Source organism: Anopheles ziemanni, chromosome 3, assembly GCF_943734765.1.
Source record: "Anopheles ziemanni chromosome 3, idAnoZiCoDA_A2_x.2, whole genome shotgun sequence".
NCBI classification, from domain to species: Eukaryota; Metazoa; Arthropoda; class Insecta; order Diptera; family Culicidae; genus Anopheles; species Anopheles ziemanni.
In genome coordinates, this window is record NC_080706.1 from 56492284 (window position 1) to 56513399 (window position 21116).

A 21116-nucleotide genomic window follows, 5' to 3' on the forward strand; every position below is an offset into this window, starting at 1 on the left:
GGGGCGAGCGGCATCCTCGTTCCTCGTCATAATGAAGTGATCTCGTTAATTTAAATGCAATCGAAGTTTCTTTCCGCCGAAGATTAACCAAAGTGACAAAAAAAGGTTAACCCTCGAAGCGATCGCAAGCACGAAGGTAGAAAGTGCAACCTGTTAACGGCCCAGCCACGGTTTCCTTTTGCAGCCGAAAGGAGGAAGGAAATGCACTCTCCCGTACACGCCACCCCATTTGTTGTGGTGGACATAAGCGAGATAATCGTGGGCCTACGATTTGTGCTCCTTGCTTCAAAAAGGCCTTAATTAGTCGTTTATTAAGTGATTGAACGATTCGATAACGACGCGTGGTCTTGCGATTTGCGTCGCTTGCTGCTCGTGCCATTGACGGGAAAAGACCATGGGCTGGCGCTGTCTTTGCACAAAATCCACCGATAGATGTGGCTCGAATGTGCATCCAGAGACGCGATTTGCACGCTTCCTCCACCGCCCCCCCCCCCCCCCCTCACCACTCCTTCTTATGGCGCTACCTTTCCGCTGGTGATTAAGGTTCGTTTCTTTTTGTTGTGATCTTGGTCTCACTCGCGGGATGGCCCCGATATACAGATGGCAAAAGGAAGCTGATGCAACTCCCCCGGACTGCCAGCAGCCGTATAACACCCTGCCTCATTAATCTGTTATGACTGCCGTGAGAAGAGGAAGTGCGCTACCTGTTAAGATGGCCTCGGTCATATGCTTATACTTTCAAATTGGCCAACTGCTGGCGGGCTGCAGATATTCGAATGTGTGTTACCGGTTTTTTTGCGAAAAATGTATTCCTTATTTCATTCGGATCGGCTGTAAGGAAACTTGCCCATCGGTCACCGAAGCACCCTTTCGTAATCGGTCCGGCTATCTCCTTCTCAAATACGTTTTCATTTTTCTCTTTATGTTACTGCCTATTACCTTTTCCTGTCCGCAATGCTGGGCAGGAAAAAATCGAACACAATGAAAATAAGAAAAAATAAAACTACCGACTTGATAGTTTGTCATGGCGTTCGGTCCGGTCGGTTAGGTAAAAGTGGCTCCCCTTCGGCCCAATCCATGGGAAAGGAAATGAAACTAAATCACTACCACTAGAATCACACGCCGCGAGGGTCCGAAGAGTTGAATGAATGAAATGGATGAATGAATCGGGTGGGGGTTTGCCAAGGTGGCGCCGCTCGTGGTGTGGCGGAGGTGGGCCGCGTGAAGTGTTTCCTTCCAGACTTCGGGGACTTCGAGCGAACGGTACCGTTTGATCGGGTTGTGTACCGTTCGCCGGCCAGCACCGGATGTGATTGGATCGAGTGTGAGAGTGTGCGAAAATGATCACGTTTGTGGAGAATACGACTTCTTAAACAGGCTCCCAATCTTCCCCCGGTCCCCCGGGGTCCGGTCGCTGGCGGCGGATTGGGATTAGTATGCAAATCTTAATTGATGGAAATATGGTTCCGAAGGAAAAGGCTAATGAAAGCAGCCTATGGATTGAGAGGGGGATTGTAAAAAGAAAGAGGTGATCTTTGTCGATTTTTTTCTTTTTTTATCAAGAAATCGAACAATGCGTGTGCTATAAATTTCTTTCGCCGGAAGTTGATTTTTTATAGTCTCCAGTGTGTATAACGAAGAACCGTAAACACCTGGGACGGATGAAAATATCCTGAAGAGAAGAGGGCCTTACGATCCTGAAATCCTCCCGGGTTGCGGGTGCAATTATCCCTCTGAGGATCATATCACTTTCATCAAACCATTGAATTTGTCGTTGAATAAAGGATAAGACTTTCTATCCCGATTGCCAAGTGCGTCTTCCACCGCCGAACACGTGCGCAAACGGGGCGCTAACTTGCCTTTTGCGCACGTGTTCCCGGTGCAACATCGAATCGCGTTTTCGAGCGGGCGGAAGTGTCCCTGTGTGTTTTTTTTTTCTTTTTCTTCGTCTGCTGAACAATTGATGCTCGTGCTTCAGTTTTCGCTTGAGCTCGCTTTTGAGTCGACAAGCGATCGAATTGACAACGATGAAGTCTTCGATGGTTCATACTCGTTAGGATAGGGAAAACCCAACCTCCTCTCCGGCTCGCAAGTGTTCAAATTGTTGTACAGAACACGCAGTGTACACCGTACACATAATATCAAGCAGAATTGAGAGATTGTTATGTTAAAGAAAAAAAAAGATGTATGTGTGCACGTAGCTAACCGAAGGGAGAAAGAGCAACGGATGAGCCGACGTGAGGCGCAAGAGAGAAAGGACTGAAAAATCTATGATGCACCATCCGGTCGTAGGTATCTGGTTTCATTTCCGCTCGAGAAAGGTAAAGGCGACCCGGACACTCGCTTCGAAAAAGAAGGTACTCCTCCAGGTCAGGGAGTGTTTTAAATCTGGAGAACTGCCAGAGAGAGAGAGAGAAAGAGAGAGGGGGAGGAAGGGACGGGGCGAGAATGAGGACAGTATTTCCACGGAACGGAAGTGCCTTCGGGTTGGAAAATTAAAAAGAGAATGTCTCGTTAAAAAAAAAGAAGACATGTTGAGAGGCGGTTATATTATTAATGATCATCATACTATTGCTATGTGTGTAATTCAAAGAGTAATATTTATCCTCACTTTGTGCTTCCATGGGATATCATTTTCAAAATATTATAATTGTGTAAAGTTGTGTTTCTGCCCACAACCGTTGTCATAGTTAGGCAACTTATTTTGGTTTAGAAAATTGCGGCTTTTTATGCATATGTTGTTTTAGGTGGCCGTTATAAGGTACGGTTAGCAAAATGTAAAATAATAAACCGCTTTTTTATGATGTAGACATGACGGAAAAGCACATATAATAATGAACATTAGCACTTTATGATTGTGTCTGTGGCAGTTGTAACATTCGGATGCATCTTTCGTGTCTTGTGCCGCTTTTGAGCCATTGTGTGTATGTTTTTTTTTTAAGATACCTAGACCAGGCACCGGGTGTGCATCTCCCGGGTGCAATGCTAACGACGAACCGCCAGAAACATTATCATTATTTCCGCCGACAGTCGCAGAGCTTTTGAGATTTAATGATGATGAATGAACGCGGTTGCCGATGAGTGGAGGACACATCACGAGACCCGGAGTCCCTCAGAACTCGCTGGCCGAGGACTCGGAAAGCAGATCCTTGTGGATCATGTATCACACACGCAACGACACAGGATGGATCAGATTGGATCAGTTTCCTTCCCATCATCATTTCTTCCGGAAAGAAAGGGTTCTCTTGGCTGGGTTGCGCTCGCTCGATCATCTTCCGTTCATTCAACAACCCCTTCTTTACTATCACTTCCGGTACGGCCTACAGTGTTACGATAGCGCATGCTTTCAAGCACACAGCCTCGCGTACACACACACACAAACAGCAGGACTGATGAAGCGCTGCCTCAATCGAAAGAGGTCCCCTAATGGGGGAAAGATTTTTGCACCGGAAGCACTGATTTAATTGGTCACATCTCAATCCGTCGGAAAGGGACACCCGATGCTGGAGCGTCTCGGCAATTCCGGCCACTTTTTCGAAGAGCGCGCAAGAGCGAGCGACGGAATCCACGAGCCAAAAGTGGAAAGTGATTGGATTTTTGTCTCCACCAATTGACTGCCCCTGTTGGACGGGTTGGAGGCTCGGACCGCGATTTGCTTTTAAGCCCTCCCGAAAGGGGGCGGGAGGGCAGGGCCGCCGCAGGGGCCACATCAACCGTCGACGACGACACGGCACACCGAGAAGTAACAGAAGGTATCAACAAAACAAAAAAAATGCCGTAACCCAGTGCGTTGGACAGGAAGGTGGCGATGATGGTAGTGGTGTTGGATTACCATCTCCTGTCTTTATTGTTTCCTGTCTTCGATGGTCGGTTGGGCGTCTACCGCACCGGAAATTGACTCTCAATGGTGGCGTAGCCTTCGGGGACGGAGCGAAAGGAGAGAGACGAAACCATTGCATCTAGCGAAAAGAGACTGGCTCTTGTTCCTCCTAGATCGGAGAGCCGAGAATGAGAATAGATTTTCTTCGCAAACAATTTCAACAAAAGGTGTCATGGTGTCATATCTTGAAAGACATCAAGCATCTTTTGTAGCACATCTCAACAGTGAACTGACCTTATCGATACCTCTTAACATCCGAAACTAAAAACTCTTTAGTATGATGCGCCCTATCTTTCAACCCCTTTGCGCCAAACTGAGCGCAAAGGATGTCCTATTAAGCTAATTAATGTTCGTCCAAATTAATCGCTAACCTGTGTAAAGAAGAGAGGCTGGACACGCTGTGTGGCACACCTGGCTGATGTCTAAAGGGTATGGTGACGCCAAAATGTTGTTTACGCCAACCCATTACCATCTCTCTGACGCACAGTGGTGAATGACGGCGAAAATGGACGACATTTCCCATTGTTCAACACGTTTACCACTACTACTACTACTTCTCCTGCTTCCAAAACAAAACCTTCCCGCGAAGGAGCCTTAGCTCTGATGCTCAAAGAAACCAAAATAGGGTAAAAACACGCAAAATAGAAGCTAGAGAGTATGGGACCCAGCCTACTATATCGGCGTGTGACACTTCATTTCGAAACGTCGGAGAGGGTCCGTTGGGTAAAAAATGGAAGCTTTGCTCAGCCGATGCATAGGGGTCTCGGAGGACATTACGCTACATGGTCGCGCACATGGATAACTGGGGGGTGGCACGAGGAAAGCGGGAGAAGAACGAAACAAACGAAAAAAAAGATAAATGCATCACATTTTAGCATTCAAATTAAAAATAAACCGTGGGAAAACGGCCCGCCACAAACTGGCACCCCTTGATTCTCCTTCAATGTCAGAAAGAGAAACACATATATACACACACGCACACACACACACACATACACATCCGCAGGCCGATCACCGTCAAATCAGCAAACCACTCTCCACACTTCGTCGTGCGATTAAAGCTCTTTTCGCGGCCAACGAGGGCTTAGGGGCGAAATCGATTGAGGAAGTGCTAACGCAAAAATTAAACGTCGCTCCACCTTTGGTGCAGGTTGGAAAACTGCCACTCCAAGGGAACACAAAGGGGAAAAATAATGGATCACAAAGGTACGAGGGAGTTGCTGGTGATTTTGCACCGTCGTACCACTGACCACCGCCAGCCGTCCCTGGAGCGAGCGCAGGGCACTGAAAGTCATTGTAGCCCTTTTAGTTTTTGGGGTGCTTTTCTCACAAACCGTTGTAATTCCCCGCCGTTCGCTACATCGATGAGGGACCGGTGGAAAAGTGGAAAATGAACAACCAAATAGTAATAATAAACGCCCGCAGATCGCCGTTCAATTTCACAATGAGGGAGTAAAGTCCCTGTGCGCCGGTCCCTCGGTCTGCGCCCAGCTATATATTCATTTAACGCATCAGTGATCAACGGTCCTCGGCGTGATGGTGCCACCCTTTAACGATCGTAGATAAACTGTACGTGTTAGCGTGTGTGTATGTGTGTGTCGCATTGCGAGGGAGTGTGAGAGGGCGAGGTCCTTCTAAGTCACCACACCACATTCGTTTGGGGTCAGCTCGGGAAACAGGTGTGCCGGGTCGAACTGGCAGCTCGTAAGTCAATTCTCGAGGGACTCCTGGCAACCAGCAACCGCGATGACGCTGATGATCGACTACGATCGCTTCGAGTACGGAACGGTGCGCACAAGGGGGAGCGCTTGATGTCATAAAATTAATGGGGAATGTTCGTTTTTTAATTCGGTGAAAAATTATGCGACTTTTTCCTCCAGTTTCCCTTTCGTAGACCTGACTGAAAAGAACACGTGATAGTGATCGTGGGAGCGTGTTTGTATGTGCAATAGGGACCGAATTGTTTTTTTCCCAGGAAATAATCTTCGTCTTCTCGATCATGCTGGTAGCCGCCACAAATCCAAGGACACGATGTGAAAATGGAATATTGTCCTTTTCTTGTGTCTAGAACGAAGTTTGCGATAAACCAATTACCTCACACTTGAAGAATTTGAAGTATTTCAATTGCCTGGAGACAGCGAAAAGCGTTTGCTTTGGGCCTTTTTGTTGATCATAGAACTGGTGCTGGTAGTGTTCCGGTTGACCCTTATCGGACACTGGTGCATCGTAGTGCTACACCATTGAACCGCATTTCCTACAGTATCCGGTTGGGTTCCTGTTTTGTACGCTTTCCATTCCATTCATGTATCATTTTACAAGTTTGTTTTGCACATACGCTTTGGGAACTCGAGTATTTGTTGCAGAATAGAATCTCGATATCGAGTATCGGCACGCTGTCCCAGGGAATGCAGGTTGCATTGATCCTCTGTGTGCTGTACTTGTTCGGTTGGCTATAAAAAGGGAGCGGAAACGATCGATCGATAGGGAACGAAAGTGCAATAAGACGCACTCAAAGGACACCCGAGGATTAGGGTGCGGTTCGCCGGGCGAATATCTTGCAGACGGCGGGTTCCTCTTCCTTATACCTGTTGCCTTCATCGTGCGTACATGACGTCATCGGGTTTGTTTTCGTGGCCGTTCTTCCTTGGCCAAACCTTTTCTCCCCCACCATCCATCCGTTCGTTCATTAGCGGGATCATTCCGTCAGGCAACGCCGGACCGCCGTGGGATCGTTAAACAAGATACTATCCCAAGTCAAGGGGGCGACATGTTGGATGGTTCGGTGTCCTTTCGGTAGCGTTTTTTCCTTGTTCTCTCTCTCTCTCTATGCTCGTCTCTATGTTTTACGTCCGAGGATTGCCTGTCGCGTGGAACGTTAAAAAAGGGACGTAAATGAGATGCTAAAATTGCACCCTCACAAAATGTTGCTGCCGCTGTTGTGCCGTGTTCTGTGGTTTTCTTTTTTTCTGGCACCACTTCTCAAGTATCATATGTCGCTGAGAGTTATGAGAAACAAAGTCGATCTGCACGGAGCTGTGCATGTTAGGTCTGGCGGAAACATAGAGTAAAATAAATCATTTAATTTTTATGAGATGGCCTGCCTTCAACACGATACAGGACGAGCCGAAGCGCCTAGTCAAATAGAGACATCACATTTCATATGCAACCAACGATCCTTAACATGTTTTTGTAAAGGCATGGACCCACAAGTGCTGTTCCTTCGGCAAACGGAAGCCCGTAGAATGGAGAGTCCGACCGGAGGAGAAAGGGGAGAGGCCGAATGGTAGAGGAATCAAACGGAAATCACGTCGAGGGTAAGGCAACCCAACAACAACCACACCGGCAAACCAAAGCGCCGACTGCTGATGATCGTCCTTATACGAGAGCTCTCTTTAGCTTTGTTTTCATCTATCTTATGCGATCTTACGGAGATTAGAGAATGCGAAAGGGAGGAAAGTAATCGTCCTCCATCCGTGTGCCACCGCGTGTCCTTTGGCGTCTACGCGAGTGTGCATGTGTAAGTGTGTGTATATGCGCGCAGTTCCGCTCGCTCACCAGCCAACACACCACGAAGAAGACGGGAAAACGACGACAGGTGGTTGTCGTGTGGTGAATACATAAATTTGTGTGAACGCGCCCAACCGGGTCCCCATGGGAAAGGATGAGTGCTGCGCGGGTGTCTTGTTCCCCCGAACAGAACGACCCGGGAAAGTGAAAAAGGAATAGCGCACACTACGGCGGCCGCAGCCACCCCTCGTATGTCCTGGGAAAAAGAACCAAACATGGTATGGAAAATTGCTTCACATGGTCACGTAATGTTGTTGCCGTGGCAGGACGAAGCTGTTCTACCAAAAGCGAGACCACTCGGAACCCGCGTTAGCAAACATTTTCAACAGGGTGTGGGAAAACGGGCGAACGCTTCGGAACGCAGCTTGTTGTTGTTGTTGTTAGAGTGAACGAGAAAGAGGGAGACTGCGAGGGAGTGTTGGCCGTGTGGGACGGAGAAAGAGGGGCGCAAGTTTAATGTTCGTTTATTTCCGTTCCGGACACTGCGTCGTTCCTAGCGATCACCGGCGACGGCTGCAGGCAGCGACATGCCATCAGGTTGTTAATTATTATTAGAGGACTCTAACCAGGAGTACGAGCATTTTTATTTAAAAAATAGCTGTTTTGAGAGAGCCGTTGTGCCATTTAAGCATAGCGATGGGAATAAAAATAACGTTGTATCGTTTTATAAATCCTTTGCCAAACCCATAAATTTCGCACCATTTAAACTTGTTTCCATGTCGAAGCTCATCCTCGTTCGGGCAAGAAAAGAGAGAAAGGGCGATCGAAACAGTTGTGGGAATCGAAGAGAGATACGCTGTCACAATCTTTTCATGCGCGCGAAAGAGATAACTACTGGTTACAGCGCGCCGTTCCGCTCTCTGAGTGACTCTCCGGCAGTTGGCGTGAGAGTGAGTGGTCCGTTTCCGCGATCCGCGTCGTTCGAAAGTCTCGGAACAACATGCAGGCTAGTCTCAGAACGGATCGACAGTGGAGCGGTCGCCTGGCTGGACGGACGAGCCGCGTGTGTTTTCCAGCGATCGTTTCAGTTTTGGCGTTGTGGACAAATTCATCAATTCCTAGTGAGCAAGTGAAGGATTAATTTTCGTTTGACAACGACATCCACAAACCGATGAAATGTGTTTCGCTCATCGGAGGATAATGTTATTTGTGATATCATTTGTGTACTTACGAGAAAGTCCTTCGGGAGGTTCGATCTCAGGAGCAGTTTTGTGGGATTTGTAAAATATATGTTTCATCCATGGCATGTAAAGATGCAAACGATGTCTTTGCAAGGGTGCTAATGTTTGTGCTCGTGGCCGGAAAATTGTTTGCTGGAGATCTGCCGGTTGATCTCAGTGTGGAATCTCGTCTAGAAGCGTAAGCGGTGATCGTTGTGCTGTTCGTATTTGATTTGGCGGTGGCGACTAATGATCTCGCCCCAAATAAGTTAAACTTAGTTCGCGTACCCTTGTGAGTGTGGTTTTGTGAATCTGGGTGTGTGTGTCCCAGGTGGCCACGGTATCAGGAACCAGCAGCAAAGTGTGTACGTTACTGCAAAAGCAGCTTCATGCTGCGAACTGTCCTCCGTCAGACAGTCTAGCACTGGAAGCCGGGTCTCCCGTCCCGGTCAGGCCTCCACCGTCCGTACCGGTACACATTCGTAGTAGTATCGGTACTGAAGTGACCGGTTCGAGCGCTGCGTCCTCCGTCCCCCCGTTTCATCAGTACGATGACGACAGGCAGCAGCTCCAGCACCTAGTCCAGAGTGACACACACGTCCTGGGACAAGATCCTGAGTTCGCGTTGCTCCACGCCAGTATTACTCATCATCCGCCCGGTGCCACTTACTTCAGCAGTGGCACGCACCACCTTAGCAGTATTACTACCACCGTCCCGCGGGCCGGGGACAGCAACAACAACAGCAGCGTCCCGAATCGCAACAGCTACCAACTCGCCACAACAACCTGTCCGGGACGATCGGGGTCTATCTCAGCCGACCTCGACGAAAGCGGCCACAACATGGTGCTGCAAAGCTACGATGTTGCCCTGAACGGAAGCGATAACGTGTCCCCGTACGCCGCTGACTATGCGCCCACCTCGTCCCTGCTAGCTGCGGCTGCGGCAGCAGCGGCCGCCACCACCACCACGTCCACGTCCACCTCGGTCACCCCGAGCACGCTACCTGCCAACTACTACACCGACCTGGACCTCTACCACCTGCATCATCTGCACCAGCATCACCAGCAACATCACCTTCCGCATAGCAGTGCCAGCAACAGCCACAGTACCAATACCAGCACCACTGGCAGTACGGCCGGATCTAACAGCACGAACGGGACCAGCTCCAGCGGTGTCAATCACCAGTCAGCAGGTTAGCACCAAGCTCCTTGCGATGCCAAACGCTGCGTTCGCAATACCGCATTCGCAAGAGGGTCCCTAACTGTTCGAGATACACGAATTCAAAGGTCACGCCACATTTCGGCGCAATGTGGTACTGAATGAGAAGGCGCACTCCGAGGTAGAGGAAAGTGAGCTGCGAGGACACTTTTTACGCAAAAACCGATCGCCACGCGTCGATAAAAATGGAAACGCGAATTGCGCAACCCATTTTTTATCGTGCGAGGCGCGACCCCATTAACGACGGTTGACCTCACGCGGGCTCAGAGGATCGGATCGTGTGGCCCGAGCTGCAACCGAGTTGCGAGCACACTTTCGGTTGTTGATGGGGCGAAATAAAATAATCCGCGTTGACCAACGGACGAAAAGTATCGTCCATAATTTTTCCGCCTCCCTGAGCACAATCTCCACAATAATAGCGCACATGGGGTCAACGGGTGGGTGGGTGGTGGTGATGGGTGGTTGCTTTTCTCCAAGCGATAAGAGCGAATCTTCAATGTCAGCCCATACACAGGCTCGGACGGGGGTGTCGTCAGGAGGTCTGGTTGTGAAGTGGCGCGATAGAAAATTGAAAATGTGACCTCTAACTTAAATTAGCGCATACGCGGCTACTTCAGTATCAAAGTAAATTGTCCATAGTAACGTTTCGCAACCGATCTCTGCTGCCTTTGCCTCTCGTCCGTTGTACAAATACGACGTTGGTGATCTTTTGGCGCAACGTTTGCTCCTGTTTGGTGACATTGCAAACGATTTTTGCGCCAACTTTACTGCCTGCTGGCGAAATGCGTGAAATGCTTTTCCCGATGCCGACCGACACTGCAAGACATTTATTGATTGCTCACCCTTTCTCTTTAGCTGCGACATTCTGCCTACTGGCGGCTTTTCCCTCCGACGAGTAGAAAAAAAAGTAAATAAAATACGTAACATTCTATAAAATCTGCCCTCATAGATGGGAAAGAAGAAAGGTCGCGCAAAGCGGGGTATTTAATGCTTCCCATTACCCACCTCGCTACCACTGGACGCCGAAAGGCAGCAGAACAGTAGTGGCGCTCTCTACCCGGGTGGTGGTGAGAGCCCGCGAGGAGACCCTGCCCTCATTCCGTAGAATTCCGGTTTCCGGTGTAATTTCCGACGCGCCCGAAGGGAGGCCAAGTTGTTCTCCTGTCCCCACGGTGACAAGAAGAATAGCGGAAGCAGAAGGCGATGAGGTGAAAGAACGGACACCGATGAGACACTCGGGGTGAGGGAGACAAATTTGTATTTCATCTCCGGTCTTCAGTCGATTTTCATCAATCCATTTGGGAGATTGGTACTGTTTTTCGAGACAATTGTTTCAGTTGAACTGATTTGTCAAAGGGCCAGCAAAGTAAGCTATTTTTGTATCGTACATTCATCGGATTATGACGGAAAGCACATCCATACCAGCTACCAGATGGATGTGCCGGAAGTTAAGGAGAGATCTCGATGTGTTCCCAATTTTAATCCTTTCTGGTGATATATGGATAAACGTCTATACATTTAGTAGGACAATGCCATTAAATAACGGATAGTGAAATAACTGTCATTCTTTCCAAAAATCAAAAACACAAACTTAAACACCATTAAACCTTTATTTTTCCTGTGAGGCTTTCGGCTTGAAACAAAAACATCCTCACAATAATCCCCCATCCGCACAACCCGCCCGTTCACACTTTCCGGATGTTACGGATCCGGTGAACGGAACCGAGCGGAAGTGCAACAGGTGTGCATCGATATTGGCTGGAAGGGATCGAAGATTGGGGCTTCGCGCGAACAAGAACAACAAGAGGAGAGTCAAGCAATGATGACGATGATGCCCACGACGCAGTAAAATTTCCCATGGTCCTGTTGCAGCATGGTTTTTTGTTTTTGTTTTCGGTTGCATTTTGGGTATTTTAGCATGTCGCTTTTATTTTCGCACAACCTGCCGGCCGCCAGCTCCCTTTTGTGTCTGTTCATTCATCCTTTTCGCTTTCTTGCGTCGTTACGCATTACGCTTTTGCGCATTTTCCCTCTTTGGTTTTCTTTTCTCTTGTTTTCATTCGTTTGGTTCGATGTCCTTCCCTGCGCACTGCAATCCTCCGCCTCCCTGGTTTCGCTAGCAAAGGTTTGCCCGCACGTTCTCTGTGCTATGTGGCATAAGAATTTTTGTGGTGCAGTTATGTGATGCAGATTTATAATTGCACACAAAGAAACCAGGAAATTACTGATCATCAGAGTTTAAAACGCGTTGCCACTATGGAGCCCCCTCGCATCCCTCCCTCCCCTCGTGTGCGTGATGAATGCGTGTGCATGTGTGATGACCGCCACTGAAGCCCGTTTATCACGTGTCCGACGAGCGCACTTGAGAGAGAAAGATGCACTTAAAATGTCACTCCGTTGCATTAGTGCAGCGTGTGTGTACACTCGGTGGAAAATGGGAAGCTGTGCTGGCTGGATCGGATCGATCAGCAAAACACGATAAAATCGATAATTATACATTTTCCATGCGACTGTTGCGGACCACAGCAGCGCGCAGGCCAACCCTGAAACTTTTCCCCGCCAACTCTCCCTCCTCCTTCTTCGACGCGATCTAACAGCAGGGACGAGGAACGAGTGCAGCGGGAGCCACGCAGTTTGGAGGCAGGAAAAAGATGGCACGAAAAGTACGCATTCCCATAATACTCGTTTACACCGCGCTCGACACAACCGCCATTCCCCTTTTCTACGGGCGCTTGAGAAAATTGTCGCCTAAACAGTTATTATTATGGAAGGAAAATTATAATTAATTTTCATACCAGCCTCTCCGGTGGGCGCATTCACCACAAGGGCAAAAGTAAGGGGAAGTGGTGCAGCATGCTGACGCCATCGGAGGGTGCAAGCTCCGATAATCGATGGGGATGAAAAGTACCGAGAGAAGCTGCTCGATATGGAGAATGGAGGCGCATGAGTTGGACAAATTCGATCGCTCAATCAACGGATTCGCCGATCACACAGAGCTGATCGATTACCCATCGACTACTCTACTACCGTGCCAACAGCCCTTGCTTACTCGCTCGAGCATCGGAACCACCTTTGCAGACAGTTATGCATAATTATGCTCGAGCAGCTCGCGGAAGCCTTGGCTGCGCCGAAACCGGGAAGTTGCGGACGATCATCATGCTGATGACAGATCGGAACAGGTCTAGCGTGTTTTTAGCTAGCAAGCATGATTTTTCCATTACATCCATAAAAAGCAGACGGGGCATCAGTATCTGCTTGCCTATTCTGATATCAGTTCGGTAGATTTAGCTCTCGCCCAGTTATCCTTCCATTGCATTTTCCTTTTCGTTATAGGCTTGTGAGCCTGGTTTTCCAACTGATAAAGTCAGCTTTAACCAATGTTTGGATGTTTCCAAATCGCTGTATAATTTGAGATACAAAAAAAAATTAACAAAATAGTTTAAATCAACGTTTGAAAAAGAAGCTTAGCTAACAAAGCCAATGTTCCCAGTCTTCTATAAAACAATTCAAAAATTACAATATCTTAACCAACATCCCGGAATCATTGCAGATAATTCGACAGCAGTGAATCGGGACACATAAGCTTTGTTTGATAAATTAAAACCTAAACAAACAAGCAAGTTTTCGCATCATTACAAACAGCATCATTTTTGGGGTAGTAGAATTTAGAAACTAACAATTAAAGTATTTTCTGTTCGCCATTTTTACATTTTTAATGGACCACCATTTATCGTAAAGCTTAACCGTCGTTATGAGTGCAAGGTCGTCATTGGTTGCTTGGAACGCAGATCTTCTTTCAGGGGCACGCATTTTCCCATGAGTCTTGGGTGAATTTTAATTTTCATTTATGACGCTGACCATTGGTCAAGGCTTCGAATGTGACGGTTCAACCAAGCTCCAACTAAACAATGGAGCGTTGCGTCGTTTGTTCGTTGCCAAGGTGACAAATCTCCGCTGGGCTCTTTCTTTGAGATTGTTTTCGCGGACACTGATTCCTAGCGTTTCACACTAAAAGCTGGAATAATCTCCTTGACCTAAAAATAAAACCGTAAACCTTGCAGAGGAAACGCGAATCCTCGGGATCAACGTGTTCCGATGCTTCCTTCCGGTGTCGTTATCGACTTCGCGACGAAACGAATGGAGTGGAAAATCATCGCGCGAGAATAATCTCCCACGAGAAAGAGAAGATCATATACATCATCCTGTTATTACCTCTATTTCACGGCCCGTCGAGGGAACTAACGTAGCGTGAATGTGTTTATCTCGTTCCTCCACGCGTCTCTTCTATTGCGCGCTTGGAACTGCTTCCTTGTTGTCTTCCCCTTTTCCTTTGCCGTCACCAAACCGCCGGGCCGTGCAGCTGCGATTGGTCGGAATCTAAAATCGAAAACAAATCATCTCGGGCCGCGACGCGAGCCGCGATACAACATCCGAACGTTCCGATACACACATTCCGATTCGAATCCCGCGAATGATGATGGGAAACACGAATTTATACGACGACGAGGACGGCGACGCGCACATGCGCCAACATTTCCTCCCCCAAGAGGAGCTGGAGGCGGGAGTACATGTGTGTGAGTGTGCGTATTTGTGGCGTCTCCGGCTTGTTGCGTTAAGGTTGAGATTGAGGTGTTGGGGGAGCATCGTGCCCTGATGCGGTGGGGACACCGGATTAGACGCGTACACCACGCCTACTTTGGGTTTCGGTCGCAGACTAAGTCTTTCCCGATCGAGCGTGTTCCCTTTTTGGCAGGGAAATAAGCGTAATCGATTTATCGATCTTCAACATAATGTGTACTGCATAATTTCAAGTGTTTGTTATGGACAATCAGTGAATGTACGATTTCCTAACACGGCATCGACAACGCTGCCTGGAAGCAGTCTCTGGAAAATTCGTACCATACCGAAATGTGTCCTTCGTAGCACCATTCACTCATTGAAGCGAACTGACCGCCTACAATCGCCGCACACCACAGTACCGTTCCGGAAAACCATCTTCACATCTCGCCCATTTGCTTCCCCTTGTCAAACACGCCCGCGCATAGTACGACAAACAACACTTCACATCCCAAGAGCTTGAACAAGAACAATATTTGGACAAACTGTTTCGGAACATCGAATCAAACGTCGAAGCCGCCACGCACTCAAAGAGCCTTTAGATGGTCGCTGAATAAACAACAGTCGGAACAAGCAATTTTATGAATGAACGACCCCGGGGGAACACAGCACCGATCCTTGCTCAAAGGCTCATTCATAAAAGGCAAAACAAGTGCAAACAAACACTTAACAACGCCACGGCACACATAGGGACAAGGTGCCGAAGCTCGGGTTTGGTTTGGCGTCTGAGAAAGTCTCAAGATCGTGTACCAAACGCTTCGATGGTCGTGAGCGGAAAAATTCTAAAAAGCTTCATGAAAGCCTCCTCCAGCCATGGCACCTATTGCGAACTGCTAATAAGTACTAATTAGTACGTTGATGTCTAATTCTGTTCAGGGAGTTTATTTTTGGGAGTTCAATTAGCCATGCGAATAAGCAGCGCTAAAACGCAACAGTAATAATCTGCTCAAACTAACGAATGAATTGTTTGTTGCATCGAACCTTTCACTTGATTGATGTAAGTAAGAAAACAAAAAACGACATAACGATATAAACACCAACCCTCCCTAAGAATGTGGTGCAACGGGCTCAATAAACATCCGATCGGATAGATGTTTCCGGTTATCTTGATGGGGAAAGTTCGGCACAGCACCTCGCGAAGACGAGGTTCAGTTCATTTTAGTTCCCGTTTGTTTTTGGTTATGGTCGTTCACTTGTTGCCTTTTTTTGTTGCTCTGTTTCTTCCTGTTTCCGGTCCGCTTACCTTTCACCGGACGGACGCCTGCTCGAGGCAATAAGAACAACGACACTATAAGCCAATTCAAATCGATTATTTGTCTTCGGGCGGCGTGAAGTGAGCCAGAGACGATGGGTGTTTTGACATATTTACCGACATGGAATTGATTTTTCTTACTTTTTTCACTAACTTTGCCACCACGCAAGCCCGAAGAAGATCGATCGAAAGGAACGTGATCGAAAAGGGCCACAGAGAGTTAAAACACAACAAGAAAATACAGCCACGTGCCGCAAAACGCGTTACCGCTTCGTCCCATGCCCCATGCGTCTCTTGGGTGCACAAGACCCATTGCCATCACCTTAAGAACTCATTAACATAAACACATAAACGGTGCCCGAGACCGGCGGGAAGACGTTGGTTGGCAGGGCGGTTAATTTAAAGAACTGAAGAATAAAACGACTTCGAGCTGGAAGAACACTCAGAAGGCAACGAAAATAATGTGAACAAGCACTCGCACTCTTCCATCAAGAAGCCGGCTCTGATCACATCATGTTCGATGGTTTTTATATTTAGATTTGCATGAAGCCACCGACACCCATCTTCCCTACCACCCTCCCGCGCACCATTGTGCCACGGTGTCGATCCATCAAAGGTACATCAATAAACAAACGCCAAGAATATCAAATTAGTGTCCGCCGACATCACACTACTGACCGGGCCGCAAACCGGGTCGGTTTCGATGATGAAGATGTTCGCAGTCGCAGCAGACACGAACACAAGTGCACAAGCCTGCTCTGGTCGCGGGAAAACTGTCTAGCTTATTCCGGAAACCGGAAACTAAACTTCCCGTGGGGTGTACGCCACTCCGTCCCGGACTTCCCCGGGTCCCTTGATGATTCCCATTGTTTTTTGGTGTTAATTTGTGTTTTGTGTTTTCACTCTCTGTTATGTTGCGCCGTGTAACTCTTTCTTCACGTGTTTGACGACCGGTAATGTTCTAATCATAATCATGCCGCCAGGAAAGTGATTCTTACTCAGACCTGTGTAATAAGATATAATGCATTTTTCCCAAAACAGCGATTCTAAACATTTTGAGCTCAATTTTAGCAACATCAAAAAGAGTAAAACACGGTGTTGCATTTTTAATTTATGTTGATTTTAGACTGGATGTAATGTTGACAATCGCCGATCGATTTGATTAAAAACGAGCTCTAAAATATGCTCAATGTGATTCACAGTATTTCATTGATTCAACACAGCATCGTAGAACTGTCGTTAAAGCCCGTACCGGAAGTAAAGGAACAGAAGGGAAATTTTCATGTTAAACTTTCTTCGAACAAACAAATCATAATGGTGTTGTATATCCCTCAAACCGAACCCATCTTCCGGCGCGATCTAGTCGATCGATCCTCATCATATGGATTAGAAGGTTTCCGAGGGTGTTGGCGAGGGTGATTTGTTTATATTTTCATAATCGAGCGCACGATGCACGGTGCTTCCGGGGTCGCCAGTGCTTCCAGTGGTTCCAGCGGATAGATTTGAGCCGCCTTGATGATGTTGGTGGATAGCATTTTTATGTGCACGTGCTGCGGTGCAGCGGAAACGGAAGTGTTATTAAAAATAATTTCTTCCATTGTGTAATGAAACGCTTCGAGACGAGAGGTGAAGGGTGAATCTAGAAAACTGGATAAAAAGGGAAGGGAAGAGGGGGGAGGAAGTTGGATTCGGATGTGCATGTGTGTGAATGGATTGATTTTTTTTACTCTGGCACCGTAATGGCACTCTCAAACGATGCATTGTCATTCGTGCGTAAAACGTGTGTGTGTTTTGAGATGTTTTGTTCTTGTTTTTCAATTTTTAATTCAAATTTGCTCCTCTTCCCTCGACAGGTTACGGGTCTCTGCATGATCGTGGCGCTAACGATCGTACACCACCGCCACATATTTCGTCCAGCGGAGCGAACGGTAGCACCAACGGAAGCAATAGCACACCCTCCATGACGTCTTATCTGTCCGCCTTGGGGTCTAGAGTAGCGGCCAGCGGTGGCAGTGGTGGAGGAGGAGGAGGTGGTGGTGGAGGCTACCAGCAGCAGAGCGGTGGTTCCGGTGGAGCTATGAAGGAGGAGCAGGAGCCTAACTTCATCAACATCGACGATCTACCGGTAAGGTGTACACATTCCACGAAGCAAATTTACAAATTCTAACCTACGATGCCTTCTATTGCAGAACTACGGCGGAGTCGTGCCAGGCCATTATGACGATCCGGATCCGTACCACTCGCTACCGGCACCGGACGCGCAAACGTCCTCACATGGATACCTCGAAAACAGCCCCGAGTTCTACTCAGCCATCCAGATGGAGCAGAAGTACATGCCGCCACACTACAAGTCGGGTCCGTACACCAGCCGAGGTGGCCGGTACCATCAACCCCACCATCACGGTAGCGGTGGGACGGGCGGCGGAGGCGGTGGAGGAGGTAACGCCGCAAACCAGCAGCATCCTCAACAACAACAGCAGCAGCAGCAGCAACAGCAGCAGCAGCAGCAGCAACACCACCAACACCAACAGCAGCAACAGCAGCAGCATCAACATCATCACCCACACCACCATCCGCATCATAACCCGCACCATCACCCCGCCAGCCACCATCAGGCGGCGCACCATGCGGACAGTGGCTACCCGGAGTACGGATCGCCCTACGACACGCCACCGTTCCAGACAGTGCCAAGCAATACCACATCGCCCCAGGGGTCTGCTGCGTCCGGCGGTGCGGGAGGGGCCGGAGCGGTCGGCAATGGGAGCAGTAGTAACAACAACAACAACGGGGACCTGCTCGGTAGCCACGTAGTGGACCCGTGGAGCATGCACCATTCGGCGCAGCATCCCCATGCCGGTGGGCACCACCCGTTGCTCGACTTTCAGCATCCGGCATACATGGGCACAACGATGGGCTTCGATAAGACGATGCTCGGATCGTACGGGACGCAGGGTGGCGCACCGTGCTTTACCGGTTCCGGTCCCATCCAGTTGTGGCAATTTCTGCTCGAGCTGCTGACCGACAAAACCTGCCAGAGCTTCATCTCCTGGACCGGGGACGAGTGGGAGTTCAAGTTGACCGATCCCGATGAGGTAAGTTTATATTCATATAAACTAAGTAGCGTCTAACAATTTCTTTCGATTCGTGTATTACTTTTTCGTTATAATGATGATCCTTAGAGTTCAGCGAACACATCCCTTTTAGTACGAAGTGAACTGTAATGTAAACACGTGTCTCTAACCACCGCTCGTTTCTTTCTCTTCCCTCACTCAAGGTTGCCCGCCGTTGGGGTGTCCGTAAGAACAAACCAAAAATGAACTATGAAAAACTTAGTCGCGGCCTCCGGTACTACTACGACAAGAACATCATCCACAAAACGGCCGGCAAGCGCTACGTGTACCGTTTCGTGTGCGATCTCCAAACGTTGCTCGGGTAGGTTCTTCTCCGTCCGGCGGAGTTGGGTGAATTTGTGCTTACTAACAGGAGGATTCTTTTCTTTCCCATCTCGCCCCGACAGATACTCTGCCAAGCAGGTGCACGAAATGGTTGATCTCAAACCGGACAAAAAAGATGACGAATAGGTTGGCACGCGAGCAAAGCTTTGTCCCGTTCCTTCCACTACCTGCCGGCCGCTTCACGCTGCAGGCGCAGGCTTTCCCGCTCGATCGTCGCTCTGTCGTTCGTTCAACTCGATCTCTTCCCACTTTGGCCGATCGCAGCAAAGGAAAAGCCAACGTTAAAAGCCTCAATGTTCACATCCCACCACACGTTGACCGTTGAGCTAATGGGTGCATGTGGCCGAAACCCGTAAGCGATACGCGCGCGAGGAGGGTGTGAGCTCAAAAGGAAGACCAGATTTCTCCCCCGAAAATCCCAAAGGCATTCGGGATACGACGGATTTGCGTGCGCATAAAATCAATCGAAATCAGTCAACATGTCCGTATGAATAAGGAGGCAAAAAGTAAGCATACAAACGGTCCTTTTCAATTTGCTACAAATTTGAATTGAGGATGCTTTACAAACTATGTGTACTCGGTTCCTTGAGAACCCCCAAGGTGTCCCTAAACCACGGGTTAGGAACTGTTCGTGTAATATCCTTAAAGCTATTTAGTTATATTAGTCCATCCTTCCCCTTGCCCCAGAGTGTGAGTGATCTTGCGATAAAACAAGGTGTTCGCAAAGTACCAATCCTGTGGCGGTCGTTGTGGGGAAGCAGAAGAAATGAGAGTCACTCTCGGCATCAGGTGTGTCTGAATGATTACAGGGGTGGTTTTAAGAGATGTAAAACTAGCAACACAAAATCTTCCTAATCCTATGCGAACGGCTAGTTTGTTTGTCTAGGGTGTGCTGAGTGCAAATAAATTAATGAAATGTGACAAATGTAATATCGAAACATAGCCAGAAAGTTTAAAGCGTAAGAAACCAAACTTACAAAACGTCTACTTAATGAACATTTAAAAAGCTTCAAAACGGGAGGTGGCGACAATGGATGATCAAATTTACCACGATCACATTGTCCGTTCAAGCTTCATTTAGGAATTGTCAAATTCCAGAGAGCAGCATCATACCATCATGTGAGTAGTGAAGCTACAGAAAACGTGTTGTTGTAGCATTCTTCTTCCTAAAGTTTGCAGGACAATTCAATGAGCAAGACATGCACTTCCTTTATTCGTTTTTGATACAATATCGATTCTTCATGTGGATAGACAAAGCATAAGCAGTTTTATGTATAACGCAGAGATAAGTTAGTTTTTTTATAGTATATATACATATAAATATAAAAATATATGTTAGTTAAAGCAATTTGTGAAGCTTTGTGATAAGTTTATATTGGTATGTATTTTATTATTATTATTTTTAATATTATTTTTACAACCAACGCGCCCTCCCACACAAAACCACCACGCACAGTTTCAATAAGCAAACATTTGACAGCCATCCCTTTCTCCCCGACCGTAGGTAGACTTTATTAAGTGTAGTGATTTGTGTTTTTTTTTTCTTTAGGTGGGGCCACCCAATGTTTTGTTAGCTCCGCTTGACCTCTCTATGGTTTTAAACTATGTTAAAAAATACTTTATTTCCTTTTTCTAAACGCTAGTATAAAAATGTGTAAGAACAACAAACAATCTGAAATATACAAAAATGAAACGAACATCTGTTGTGTAAGAATTGCTCTTATTTTCGTATTTCACACAATATGCAATTTGAAAATATGAAATTGAATTTATTTATTCCCGTGTTGTTATTTTATTATCATTTATAATTATTATAAACATGTGAAACAACTCTATGAACATCCTGAATGGAATGTTGTGAGTCATAAGAAAAGATTATAAAAACACGGAAAATCATTATTCAAACATGAAAAAAGTAGAATGTTCAACGTTTTTGCTGAAAGAAACATGCGGTAAGAAGAACAGT

General features: G+C 47.5%; 1 protein-coding gene across 1 annotated transcript in view; it reads left to right on the forward strand.

The window, feature by feature from the left end:
* Positions 1-19276, forward strand: part of LOC131289517 (ETS-like protein pointed) — a 90983-nt gene extending 71707 nt beyond the window's left edge. The window contains exons 6-10 of the mRNA XM_058318793.1: positions 3803-3817; positions 17549-17820; positions 17885-18787; positions 18970-19127; positions 19213-19276. Coding sequence (XP_058174776.1) covers positions 3803-3817; positions 17549-17820; positions 17885-18787; positions 18970-19127; positions 19213-19276 — 1412 coding nt within the window. The remainder of the gene's footprint in view (positions 1-3802; positions 3818-17548; positions 17821-17884; positions 18788-18969; positions 19128-19212) is intronic.
* Positions 19277-21116: the final 1840 nt, after the last annotated feature.